At 40.3% G+C, this 14,246-nt stretch overlaps 1 protein-coding gene across 1 annotated transcript in view; it reads right to left on the bottom strand.

Annotated features, from left to right (window-relative positions):
- Window positions 1-14,246, bottom strand: part of LOC123253653 (connector enhancer of kinase suppressor of ras 2-like) — a 530,144-nt gene that overhangs the window by 27,657 nt on the left and 488,241 nt on the right. Inside the window, 1 exon segment of the mRNA XM_044682811.1 lies at window positions 11,230-11,303. Coding sequence (XP_044538746.1) covers window positions 11,230-11,303 — 74 coding nt within the window.

The following is a 14,246-nucleotide window of genomic DNA, read 5'->3' as shown; positions in this document are numbered from 1 at the left end:
CTCTCTGTCTCTCTGCCTCTCTGTCTCTCTCTCTGTCTCTCTGTCTCTCTGTCTCTGTCTCTCTGTCTCTCTCTCTCTCTCTCTCTGTCTCTCTCTCTGTCTCTCTGTCTCTCTGTCTCTGTCTCTCTCTCTCTCATCATTTACATGTGAGTCCCAAATGGTCTTGGGGGATTTGAGAAAAATGACATTGCATCACCCTCATACAGCCCTTTGCAGTTTGTAGAAAAAGCAGCATCTGAAATAATTGGAGGTGGGGGAGGTAAATGCATTTTGGCAGTTAGAAATCTAATGAGAGTCATAAAGACTTCAGAACCCTAAATCTGCTAGAGCTTTGGAATAAGGGTGTAGGTCCTACTAATAGAAGAAAGTGGTTATTTTTTAACTTAAAATTTTTCCCCCAATTACATGTAGAAGCAATTTTTTGATGAATGCTATCTGACATTTTGCGATTCACATTCTCTCCCTCCCCTCTCCACCCCATCTCGTATAGGTTACATCAGTGCTGTCACGAAATACATATTTCCATATTCCTCATGCTGTGACAAAAGATCCACATCACACATACAATAAACTCATGAAGGAAATAAAATGAAAGAATGGCCTGCTTTGATCTGCAATCAGACTCCAACAGCTTCTTCTTTGAGTATGGATGGAGTTTTCCAGCATGAGTCCCTTGAGATTACCTCAGAGCCATGCATTGCTGATAAGAATTGAGGAAGGAAGTAGTTTTGAAAGAGAAATTAAACAGGAAAATTAGTTAATGGTAAGCTCCTTGAGGGTAGGGATGATCCTTTGTCTAACTGGTGCTTTCTCAAAGTTCACAGACTCTTTGGCTATTCTATATGCTAAAAGGACCACAGCTCTGGAAGGCAAGAGTTTGGGAGCCAGCAGAGCTACTCTACTGTAAGAAAGAAAACCTGCTTCGAGTGTTTTCCTTAAAAGAAACATGGCAGAGGCTACTCCTTCTCAAAAGAAGAAGAAGCAGCTCTTTGACTAAGAGTTTTATTAAAAACCAGTAAATGTTTGCATCGAAAATAGCCCAGCAGAGCATGAGGCAAAAAGGGGAAGAAATGTGCAATGTCCAGAGAAAAAGATGGGGAGCTGCAAGAGACCTGACCAGATGTAACATCCAGAAAGAATGATGCCTTTCTGAGAGAGCAACACACAGAGGGGAGGAAGCCCAGTGAGAACTGAGGGATGACATCACCAGAAGACATCAACAGCCCTTTAGTACTGGGGGTGAGGGGGGGTTGTTGTTCCTCCATGCATATACCCCAGTCACATGTGTTACTTATGTGGACCCTGGCCACATGTGTTCTATATTTGTGCCCCTCCATGCATATTCCATAGTGTGTCCATTCTTCCCACTAATTGGTACCTGACAGTGGAAGAGTGTGGCCTAGGTTTATGAGGGAATGCTCTCTCCGTATATTTTTCATCGTTGTTTCTTCAGAGGTCTTTATTTTGAACTGTGTTATCTGGCTGACCCAGAGACATAAATACAGGAGTATGGGCTTGTGAGCTATGGTTTAGAGTGAGTGAACATTGGGTAACTTTCCTGGGGTGTCTGTATGCAAGTGGTGGGTGCCTAGGAAGCAGGTGCTACATTATGGGGATTCATCTGGGATTTTGATTTTAGATACCCCAGTATTATGGGCATTCATTGGGGACCCTTTTTTCAGGTCATGACTTCACAGCAGGGTTTTCTAATATAGGCCCGTTGTTGGTTTGTTTGTTTTTTAAACTGGTCAGAATCTTTGCTTTAAGATAATTATTCAATGGACAGCGTTTGGTTTTATATCTGTTGGGTTGTTTGTGATGTAAGCTAAAACTTGCACCGTTTTAGTAAAAGAGATAGAAGGTTGATGCAAAATGATAGCTATGGCTCGTCACAGAGGATTCTGGGTAGAGAAAGACATGAATATTGAAGGTACTCTTCAAGATGATATGAAGAATTGGGGGAAATGAATTTTCCAGAGCGTACAAGAAGCCAGATGAGGGACTATCTGTTACATAAATTGTCTGAACCAGTGGTGCATTCCAGCACCTCTTAGAGATGAAGAGGGGGAGAGTATGTTGAAACTGATCACTAAGCCTCTCGGCGAGAATGAGGAGATATGGCACAAAGTCAAAACTCTCCTGATTAAAGAGGGAATGGTCAGACACGGGGTGTCACAACTGCCTCTGTAGGAAGAGCCGTTTCTGGGATTAGGAGCAGTTAAAGATACCAATAAGCTTCTGTATCTCCCAGCTCATTACCCTTTACCTTAAGCTTTGAGTTCTTAACCTAGAGCCCATGAGATTTTTTATTACTATTCTGAGAAATGTACTTTAATGCAGTTTACTTTGTAATTCTGTGTATTTTACTTTTTGCATTAAAAATATCATTCTGAAGGTGCCCATGACACAAGATAAGGTTAAGAACCCTTGTCCTCAGCTAAAAAGCCTCTCCAAGGAGCACTTACATCCATTTGGGAAGAATATTCTGGGCCTGAAAAAGTACATTATGCCACTTAACTACAACCTAATGGCTAGAGACTGATGAGAAAAATAGGCTGATGAAAAGCTTAAAGAGACCAGCATTTGTCCTCAGACATGATTTGAAGTCAATGGACCTTGAGGTCACAGCACAGGAATTTTTCGAAGTTGTTTTCTTCCCTATCAAAAGCCACCATTCCACAGAGGAAGCCCAAAGGGCAAATTGCTAGAGCATTCAGGATATCTACATATAGGGGTGTGTGTGTGTGTGTGTGTGTGTGTGTGTGTGTGTGTGTGTGTGCATCTATATTTAAATATGTGTACGTGTGTGTCTGTGCCACATATGTAGATACACACAAGTGACAAATAGTTGAAGGTCAAGTATCCATTAGCTACAAAGCTTTGGTTAAAAGCCAGACTGCAGGAGTCTAACATCTCTGTTTTTTGCAATGATTATACTAGGTCAGATGGCTGCAGTTTTTGATTTTTGAGTATAGTCAAATAGGTCAAGCTGTCCCCCAAGAAGAATCACTGATTAGAAAGGAGAGAAGGCATAGCTATATAGCAAAGTCAAAATGAGACGACAGCATTAACTAGGCCAAACCAGTGTATGCTGATTACTTGGAAGGAGGGAAGGAGGCAAGAGTGGTGGAAGGAGCCAGGGATCTGGAATTGAGTGGTTTGGATTCAAATCCTGATTCAATTGCTACCCGTGTATCCCTGGGAAAGCCTTTTCCTCTCTCTTGATCCCAGTTTCCTCACTTGCAAAATGGTAGTGTTGGTTCTGACCAGTAAAACACCTCATAGCTCGGAGTCCCACAAACCTAGTCTTTTCTGCAGTCTAATGGGGTAAGAAAGAAAAACCCTGGAGGAATGAGTAGGATCACACTGCAATCTGAGGGGATCCACTAGATGGCAGAAATTGGCTTCTAAAAGCCCAGAGCTCTCAGGGCTAGGGGCAATTTTTGAGCACCACACGTGGGGTGTAGGGTGTACCATCAGACAGGGGATTCCTGTGATGGCAGATTCCTTTGACAATTCATTGAACTACTGCTTAAGGCAGGTAAGCTAGGACTTTGAGTACAAATGAACTTCTCTTGTGAAATGAATGATCTGACTGGCCCCTCTCCCATCCTAAGCGGATGCAAGCAATTCCCTCTGCCTGTCATAAGGTCACAAACATGTAGGGATAGGCAAAGAACTGAACAATGCGACACCTAGTCTCACACCAAAAGCGTGCCCATGAGGACCACAGGATCCTTCTTAAAGCTTAGAGGGACCTGAGGAACCATCTAGTCCAAGACAATTTTACTAATTAGAAACTGGAAGCTCAGAGGGCCAAGTGACCTGCCCCAGGTCACAGAAACAGTGAATAGTAGGGGCAGAATTCCAACCTGTGCCCTCCACCTCCACAGTCAGGCCTCTTTGCACTGATCTGGGCAGTCTTGTAGCTTCCATTATAATTATGTCCACGAGGGATCATGAGGCCAGCTGCTCTGTCTAGCGAGTATACCCAAGAATGAGTATTCTTAACATGATTTCATATTTTTAGCATGTTCTCTCTAGGTGATCATACACGAATCCAACAGTCTTGCCTGGATCCTTTCCACAAAGTGAACAAACACGCATTTTCTTTACCCTACTTTCTTTTCTAGACTTCTAAGCTGAACAGCTGCCCATTGAATATGTTCAAATATTTGTCAAGTTTTTCCCCATCTTGGATTTAACCAGTTGATATTGCAAAAAGCCTTTTAGGTTTGTTTTATAAACAAATATGTTTATATCTTATCTATGTTTATTTCTAGAAAGTTATGGCTCCTAGAAATATGTGCATATATACATGTATATGCACATATGTGTGTGTGTTTAGATGTGTATATACATGTATGCATTTAACAATAGAAGGGAATTTAGGATTTCTCCAGTTTAAAGGCGAGGAGTTTTGGATAGGGACGGCCAGGTTATGGTAGCTCTCTTTTAAGTGTTGGAAGGACTGTTATATAGAAGAGAGATTAAGTTTTTTCTCTTGGTCCCCAAATGACAAAGGTTTAGTGGAAAGAAAAAGTGACCAATTGAAGCTGTACAGAATTGGAATGGGTTTGAAGGTTACCTTAACCTCGCAAGTAACCCGACAGTGGAGGAACAGATATGGTAGCCCTGCTAACTATGGAGAGCCAAAGCCAAAGCAACCCAAACTGACATCAATGCAAAGTCAACCAAGTGATGCTTTTTCCAGTTTAAGGGCATTATGTTTACCAACTGAAGAAAACATTGATTCTAAATAGGTCTGTATAGAGCCATGCGTTCCTGCCCAAGTTTCAAGAACAAAGAATGACAGAATTGGAAGAATCCTCGGAGAGTATCTCGCTCAACTGATCCCTGAACAAGGAGCAGTCACCTACCTTGTATGGCCATCAAATGGTCAGGGACCCTCTATTGGAAGACTGCTAGTGAAGGGGAGCCCAACACTGCCCATGCTGCACACATGGGAGGTGTTACTTTAGAAAGAAAATTGACTGTGGCCCAGTTCTCTCTTTGTTAATTTTTATTTCATCTCGGAACAAACTGATGACTGAACAATATGGCTTTTGAGAACATATGTGCATGTGCATATGAATATATTTATATGTATATATACATACAAATAAGTACATGCATAACTTGGAAAGGTTAAGACTGCATGGAAAAATACGGTAGACTTAGAGCAAAGAAATTTGAATATCTTGCCCATGGTCACATACGACTGCTCTGAACCTCAGTTTCTTTATCTGTAAAATAGAGATAATAATCCCTAGAGGACCTACTTGAGTTAACTAACCTTTGCCCCCTTGTCCTCGGCCTTGAACTACTCCCATCATCTGCATCCTTTGTTCCTATTCACATATAGACAAGTAGAGCTGGAAAATAATTATGAAACTATAATGCTTGGGTCACTTATGCTACATAATCTTAACTGATCTTTCACTGAGGCAGGACAATCTTTTTACACTTCCCTAATTGATCCATCATCCATCCTCTTAATGGCAGTGGCTACCCCAAACACTTTCATCCTTCCTCATCCCTCCCAAGGGCACACCCTTCCCCTATCCTCTCTCAGCTGAAAACCTTGTTTCATATTTCATGGAAAAAAATAGAAACCACTCACCAAGAGTTCTCTCTTTCTTCTTATATCACTCAGACATTTTTCCTCATTATCTCCTTCTTCACCCCTGACTTAAAGGAAAAGACAGCCCTTCTCCTTGCCAACACAAACCCCTGTACATGCACCTTTGATACCACATCCTCTCATCTTATCCACCAGATTGCCCCCTCTGTCAATCTTATTCTCTCTAACCTTGAATCTCTCCCTATCTACTGGCTTCTTCCCTGCTGCCTACATATGTTTCCATCATCCTCAAATTACCCTTACTTGGTCCAATTATCCCCAATAGTTTTCATCCTGTACTTGCCCTTCCCTCCTTGAGAAAGCTATCTACTCTAGGTTCTTCCATTTTCCTGGCCTCTCACTTTTAAACCCTTTATAATCTGAGTTTAGACTTAATCATTCAATCACTTTCTCCAAAGTTACCAAAGATCACTCAATTGACAAATCTAATGAATGTCCTTTTCGCCTCCTTCTTGACCTCTGTGAGAATTTTTCATGTACTGTATTAATTCCCATATGTTAGGGAGAAGTACTGTGTGTTTCTGTATCTGGGATCTGGGCCAGAGATACCTTTCTAATCAAACTTGGTTAATAAATGAAGGGGACAAGGGTTCTTTTTTGGCATACCTGTTCCCCATGATGTAAGTATGGGGAGGAATGGATAGTTGGATGGACCACTTCCTAATTAGTTGTAACCAATTAAAGATATCTTGGGATGTTCAAAGGAGGGGTTGAATAATGAGCTTCTAAAATCTATTTATTACGCTGCCTTATCCAGCTCAGGTCATCCCTGGTCATGAGAGAGCCATAGAGGCCCATATTACTTTATTAGTTATGATGCTGGTCTAACCAATAAACTTGATATAATCAACAAACTTATATTCTTACCCCAAAATCAGTCCCTCAAGATAATTTTAATCATAATACCTCTCTGCAGCTTCAGACACTATTGATTTCTCCTGGATATTCTCTCTTCTCCAGGTTTTTCATGACATTACCCTCTCTAATCTGTCTGACCACTCCTCAGTCTCCTTTGCTCATTAATAGTATGTAAATGGCTCAAGGATCAGTCCTGGATTCACTTCTCTTCTCTCTCTTCTGTCTCACTTGGGAAACCTTACCAGGTACCATGGGGTGGTTTTGGATCTTTTCATCCAGTCCCAATTTCTCATCAACTCTATGGACATCATGAACTGGATGTCCTATCGGTACCTCAAATTTGATATGTCTAAGTTAGAACTCATTATCTTTTCCCACAAACCCTCACTTCTTCCTATTTTTCCTATCACTGTCCAGGGTACCATCAACCTTGAAGTCATATTTGACTTCACACTCTCACTCATAGTCAGTCTATTGTTCAATCTTGTTATTTTTACCTTCACTCTATCTCTCTTGTTTATGTCCCCTTCTCTTCACTTACACAGCTACTCTTTTTGTTAAGGTCTTTGCCATCCACCCCCTGGACTAACGTACTATGCTGTTCTTTGGTCTCTCTACCACACATCTCTCCATACTCTGATCCATCCTCTACTCAGGTGCCAAAAATCATTTCCCCTAAAGTACAACCTCTCCTGCCTCAATAAACTCCAATGGCTCCATGTTATCTCTGATGTTGTTTACTCAATTAGTTGTGTTCGACTCTTCATGACCCCATTTGGGGTTTTCTTGGTAGTGATAATTAGAATGGTTTGCCATTTCCTTTTCCAGCTCATTTGACAGATGAGGAAATGGGGGCAAATAGGGCTAAGTGACTTGTCTAAGGTCACATGGCTAGTAGGTATCTGAGGTCAGATTTGATCTTTGGCCCTCCTTACTCCAGATCTGGTGCTCTATCCACTGCACCTAGGATCAAAACCAAAGTCCTTTGTCTGGCATTTAAAGCCCTTCACAACCTTCCTACCTTGCTGGTTTTCTAACACTTTACTCCCCACTTGGTGCATTCTATGATCCAGCTACATTGATTTACTTGCTTTTCTTCATACCTAATATATAATACTCCATCTCATTGTCCTCTCATACCTGGAAGACTCTCTCTCCTCACCTAGGACTCCAAGTTTCCCTAGCTTCCTTCAAGACTCCGCTAAATCCTATTTTCTATTAATAGGTCTTTCCTATGCCTTAGCTGTCCTACCCCCCAAGTCTTTTCCCTTTAAGACTACCTTCCATTTACATAGTCTTTTTTATGTATACAGCTATTTGCATGCTCTCTCCCACATTAGAATGTGAGCTCCTTGAGAGCAGGGACCTTTTTGGCCTTTCTTTGTATTCTGAGCACTTAGTAGATGCTGAGTATCTGCTTGCTGACTGACTGAATGAATCTCAAAGAGCTGTTAGGAGAAACCCAATAATAATATGCTCCAGTTTAAGATTTCTCAAAGGTTTTCTACTCAGTTTATGACTTGGATAGTAATATAAATGGTTTAATTCAATAGTTTCTCCTCTCTAGCATCAGACCTCAATTTCAGGAAGAAAGCATCTGTTTTCTTTTCAAAAGGATTATCATTGCCTTCCCTTTTCAGTTAATTAGAAGAAAGCTATTCAACCTCTGACTTTCTATCTGGATCTCTTACATTTTCTGCTGTTAATGTTATGTGCTCAGAGGTGCTATTTTATACTTTTCTGATACTGAAAACTCTTTGTTTTGAAGGTGGGATTCTGCTTTCAAAAAGTAAGAGAGAACTGATGTGCTTCCTCTAATCTATTTTCACATCACATGCTCATTTTCACATGTTCTTCCTAGAGTTACCAGAGCTCATCCTAAAGAGGATCACCAGCTTGTGGTATAATAAGAAAAAGTTTGCAAAAACCTTTAGGACTGGCATATTATTTCCTTTTTCGTATTTGGAGCCCCAGCATCTAGCACAGTACCTGGTATATAGGAGATATATATGAAATGCCAGGCATGGTGTCTAGATGATATGAAATGTTGGAGATGAACATTATTAAAATTCAAGACATTTTGCCTACATGATGTTGATTACCCAAATACCTGGAAACATCCAGATAACAAACTGAATTTCTCTGATTTTCTGTTTGGGGTTGTTTAGTAGACAAAGTTACAACAACAAAAAATCAAGGGGGCAAAAGAAGAGCAGTTGGAAAAGTTCACACATGAAAACATCTGGATTATGCCTTTGCTATCAGGCATAAATGTGGGAACTATTCAGGGGAAATGATTATCTTATTGAAGAACTTCTGGAATGAACACGATACATTTCTTAGCAGTCTATTCAGTATTTTTAAAGACCACAATGATCAAAGTTCCTCCTTATAGGTAAACAAAATTCTTCTGTTCAATGGGCCCATTTTTCCAATTTTTCAATCACCTTTCTACATTGTTCAGCATCCTTTTTCCAAAGTCTTTCCTACACTAGAACGTAAGCATTAATTCATAAAGGACTTTGGGATTAGGAGGGGCAAAGATTAGATTTGGGGAAAAGAAATGTGGGGGTGTTTAAAAAGAAGTTAGAGGAGAGGACAGAAGGCCAAAGCTAAGGAAGAAGAGAAGAGAGTAAAGGATCTAAAGAGGAAAAGAAAAATCATGAGTGGAAGTAAAGGATAGATTGGAGAAGAGAGAGTCTTGAGAAAGAGAGGTTGCTTAGAACACTACTGTAATAGTCTCAGTGAGGGATGCTTGAGGGCCTGACTTTGGGTAGAAGTCCTATGAGGGAGAAAAGTGGCTGTAGGCTGAGATATAGTTGGAACCTCTGCTCAAGGCAGAGGCTGTGTCAAGACTAATAGGGCTAGGAATCATCTGAATCCATGGGAACTAATGAGATTATTAAGAGAAAGGGTTAACAGTGAAGAGAGAAAAGTGCTTGGGACAGAAGCTTGGGGGACATCCTCAATTGCTGGACGTGACAGAGAAAGATGCAGCAAAAGATAACTGAGAAGGGCAGCTGGGTAGCTCAGTGGATTGAGAGCCAGGCCTAGAGACGGGAGGTCCTAGGTTCAAATCTGGCCTCAGACACTTCCCAGCTGTGTGACCCTGGGCAAGTCACTTGACCCCCATTGCCTACCCTTACCACTCTTCCACCTAGGAGCCAATACACAGAAGTTAAGGGTTTAAAATTAAAAAAAAAAAAGATAACTGAGAAGTAAATGGACAGGAGACAGAAGGGTCATTAAAAGCTCACAGATGAGAGAGTATGAGAGAGAGTGATCAACAGCACTCAAATACAGCAGAGAAGTCAAGAAAGATGAAGACTGAGTGCTATCTGCTATACATATGAATAGTGCTTGATACATAATAATCACTTTAGAAATGTTTTTCTCAGGCATTCACTGATTCCCTCATTTAGATGTCTAATCAGTTGCTCCTTAGGCTAATTATTGGTGATTTTGGTTCTTGTTTCTAAGTTGACCTTCTCTTTCTCCCTACTGAAATTCATACTATGAATTTGATTACTCCATCTCCATTGAGATGTTTTCAGTTTTTTCCAGTTCTTCCAGGATATGAACAAGAGAAGGGAAGCAGACATGTCTTTTAGGTCCATTGTTTGATCATTTGAAAACCCTTTGTTGGGGTTGGGGTGGGGTGGGTGAGCCATTAAAAAAGGCCATGAAAGGAATTCAGATATCTGGGTGCTGCTCCTGGTAACCTTATAAATGTTTTTGTGTTTACTTCAATATTTTTTTTGTACATGTTCTTAATTAGAGGAACCAGCGTATGGGAAAACCAACAAATCACTGAAGAGCATTGTTCAAGACCATCTATCTCAGGAATTTAGTTAGTTATGGAAATATTCCATTAAGAGAATTTAATTAATAAGACTTTCGCCCCTCGCTGCTGCAAATAAGAGGTTTTCATTAAGTTACAGATAGCGAGGAGAGTAATTAAACAAACAAAAAACTAGATAGTGAGCTAGTTTTAAAATGCTCAAATTTTTGTGTTAATCCGACCCAATAAGGCAACCGTCAGTTTTCATCATGGTAAACTGGCCCAATCAGGTTTTCAAACGACACCAATGTTGACAAAGGCCTATCATTAAATATGCTTCTAGAATAGATTAATTCATCCAATATCTTGTACTTGGTGCAATATGGCTGAATGGCATGGAAGTAGAGCTTGAAGAAATGATTAGGTAAAGTTTGAATTGCTTGCTCTTAGAATCTCTCTTTCTCAAAAGGCCTCTTTATACAGACTATATTAAACATTCTACAGCAGTGAAATCTTGACAGGTCACATGACATCATGGCATTAACTCCTAGAGTATCCTGTGGGGGGCCAAGGGAGGCGGCCAAGCATCTACTCTAGCCTGAAATTAAGGACATTTTATCTTCTTGGTAAAGAATGAATTTAGTGTTTTCCATTTATTAATGGTTTTCCTGTTTTATTCAGCTTGTTAAAATGGAGGCTAAGGAAATATAAGCTCAAAAGGCAGTGAGTTTTGCTGCCATATACATTCCATTGAAATGCCTTTTTAAAAGTAGAAATGAAAAAATAAGGCCCAGCAGGTCCTATAAAATGTAATGTTATGTGACATTTTTCAGTCCTGGTCCAACACTAAAGGCATCTCCAGGCAGAGTTAGTCCCATTGCCTTTCCTTGAACCCTCTTTCACCCTCTAGACTACTTAGGGAGTTTGGAGATCTCATTCTACTTACTATTTCCTCCGGCACTCACTGGCCTGGTCAATGCGGAATTCAGGTAAACTGATGAATCCTTCGGCTTTTTCGTCCTACCGGGAAAGAAAAGAAAATGTTGAAGAAACATTCTGAACAGAGAGAACTGGACCTAAAAAATGGAGGAGAGTATCGGTTCTATCACCTGACGAGGAGCCAGGTCACAAATGTGGTAATGAACAGATTTTCCCTGACTGTTTATTCAAGAATGCAGCAGTTTACTTAGCATGTACTCGAAACAGCTTTCTGTGAAGTGAATGAACCGTGCATTCATTAAGCCAGTGAGGAGAACAACAATCTCTTCTCTGTTAATGATAACACAGAGTTGCTTCAAAATATGCAAATAACTTTCAGCATCTTCTGGGGCATTCAAAGCAGAGATGAGCAAACAATACATCAATAAAGACCAGCAGAGACATTACCACTCAGAGCAACACACAAACACATTTCTAAACCATGTTAAATTGACCAATACCAAACAACATTGCTACACATGAATCATTTTTTATCTCCAAAGTGTTTTAAAAATCCACAAATTAATTGGCTCATCATTGCTGGCCAGGAGAGAAGTCATGTTCTCGGGTCAGAGATGAAAAGTGTGAAGCAGAGAAATGAAGTGATTTGCATGGGGTGTCTATGTATGGGGCAATAGGAGAGACAGGGACAGGGACTCTTTGTGCAGTGAGTGCTGAGATGACTATGTCTGAAGACTTGCTATGAACAACACAAACATAGCACATTCCGATTGTATATGGAGCATGGAGCAGCCTGGTCTCTGCAATTCTCTTACATTGTGCTGGGTGGCATACATTAAATTATTTAGCTTGAATTTCCGTACTTCAAGCGTATAAAATTCAGCATTCTGGCACAGGGAAAAAGAGGGCTGAACTTGGAGCTAGAAGACCTGCGTTCAAAATTTGTCTCTTATTGCCTATGTGACCCAGGGGGAATTGCTTAATCACTGTAGGCCTCAGTTTCCTCATTGGTAAAATAAAGGGATTAGACTAGACGTATTCAAAAGTTCCTTCCAATGCTAACTCCTATGAGTGAAAGCTTGTTTCTGGATTAAACATTCCCAGTTTTTTCAATTATCCCTCATATGAAATTGTTTTTGTTTCTTTGTCTAACCTGGGCCCCTTCCCTGGAACATATTCCCATTTAAGAATGTACCTCCTCAAATGCGTCAATCTCCAAGAACAGAACTAATTACTTGAAAAGTGGACAGGGCAGGATAGAATCTGGTGGGATGGTAGTTGATGTTAATCTAGACATTATACTTCTCTTTATGTAACCAAAAGAACTACACTAAATTCTTTTTGGGAGCTATATAAACAGTGCTGACTTCTATTGAGCCTTCAGTCCACTCAAATTCTAAAAAGCCTTTCTCACATACACTCACGAACTGCTGGTAAGGCATGCTTCCTGTCTCCCCCCACCTCGACTTTCCTGTACCTTTGCGGCTCATTGAAAAAAAAAACCAGAATGTAGAACTGTATATTTATTTCTGTGTAATTTTACCTCCTTAGATTTGGCCTATTCTTCCAAACTGTCACAATGATCTTTTGGGATCGTGATTTTTTTTCATCTAATATACGAGCTATTCTCCTTACTTCTGGGACTTCTGTTATTTACAGAATGCATAAGCATGGCATCTCTTTCTTTATCCAAGTCACCATGCAGGCACATAGTCAAGAGCTAAGGCCACATACATACATACATAAGGTTACATAGACAAGGACTAGGGACAAAAAACCACGTGGCACAGTATTCTCTAGGACAGTCATTCATCAACACTTTCTCGATAGTTGTTCAACCAGCCGTGAATCCACCTAACTGAACTAATCTTTCTCTATCTTGTCCACAAGGATATCACAAAGATCTTGTCAGATGCCTTGGCAAAATCCAAATACATTATGCTTACACCATATCCATTATCTAGCAGTTTAGTTACAAAGGAAATAAGGATGGTTTGGCAAGACTTGTTGTTAATGAACCCATGCCAACTCAAATAATCACTGTTTTCCTTACTGAGCATTCACAAAGAATTCATTCAATTAAGTGTCCTAGAATTTTTCTGGGGACTAGCATCATGGTCTATGGCTTGTAGAATCTACCTTTATGTCCCTTTTGGAAAAATGGGATATATTTGACTGTCTGCAGTTTTTGTACTTCTTTTGTTCTCCAGAATACCTAAGAGATCCCTGATTTTTCCCTCTCCTGACCAGATCCTTTCCATACCTGGTCATATAATTTCTCTGGACCAGGGAAATAAAACTCCTATTGGGAGTTACTATCTCCCCATCAGTCTTGGGCTTCCATGATGATCCTACCCCTTCTGTCCTGAAGGTCATTCTCTTTACTAGTAAAGACAGAAGCAAAACAGGAGTTGGATAGTCCCAGATCTTCCCTGTCATCTAGCCCTGCCAAGTGGTGGGCCTTACCTTCCTTCTTCAGCCTTCTCTTTGCTTGGAACATAACTTGAAAGCCAGGCATCAGCTTGTTCCATCACTTAGCTCAGTGCCCAGATGAGACCATGTGTTTAATAAATACATGCCATTGATTCATTAGGCTTTAGTCTTCCTGATAGCCTTACAAGCCAATCCATGACTATTTTGTATCTATAGGGATCATAGGAGTCTTGAGGTAGAAAGGACTTAAAATATATTCCTCTTATTTTACACAGGAGGAAAATGAGGCTTGGACAGGGCAATGACTTTTTCAAGGTCACAAAGATAATGACCCATGGCCTTTTGACTTCAAATCTAGAACTTCTTCTATTAAACCATATATTTATCTTTGGATATAAGAACCTTCTTTCATATTTGTCCTTGATTTTTTTTGAGGTGTTGGGGGTTATGTTGACCTTGTGATTTCATCAATCATTAGACCCATTATGGTCAGGCTATGTATCAATAAGATGAAGAGACAATGGAGAAAAGTAATTTTTTCTATTTACTAAAGGCACAAAAGCCAAGGAGATAGAAATACATCAGTGTCTA

The sequence above is a fragment of the Gracilinanus agilis genome, chromosome X (genome assembly GCF_016433145.1).
Source record: "Gracilinanus agilis isolate LMUSP501 chromosome X, AgileGrace, whole genome shotgun sequence".
In the NCBI taxonomy this organism is placed as follows: Eukaryota; Metazoa; Chordata; class Mammalia; order Didelphimorphia; family Didelphidae; genus Gracilinanus; species Gracilinanus agilis.
The sequence above is the reverse complement of the archived record's forward strand: the minus strand, read 5'-3'. Positions and strand labels throughout refer to the sequence as shown.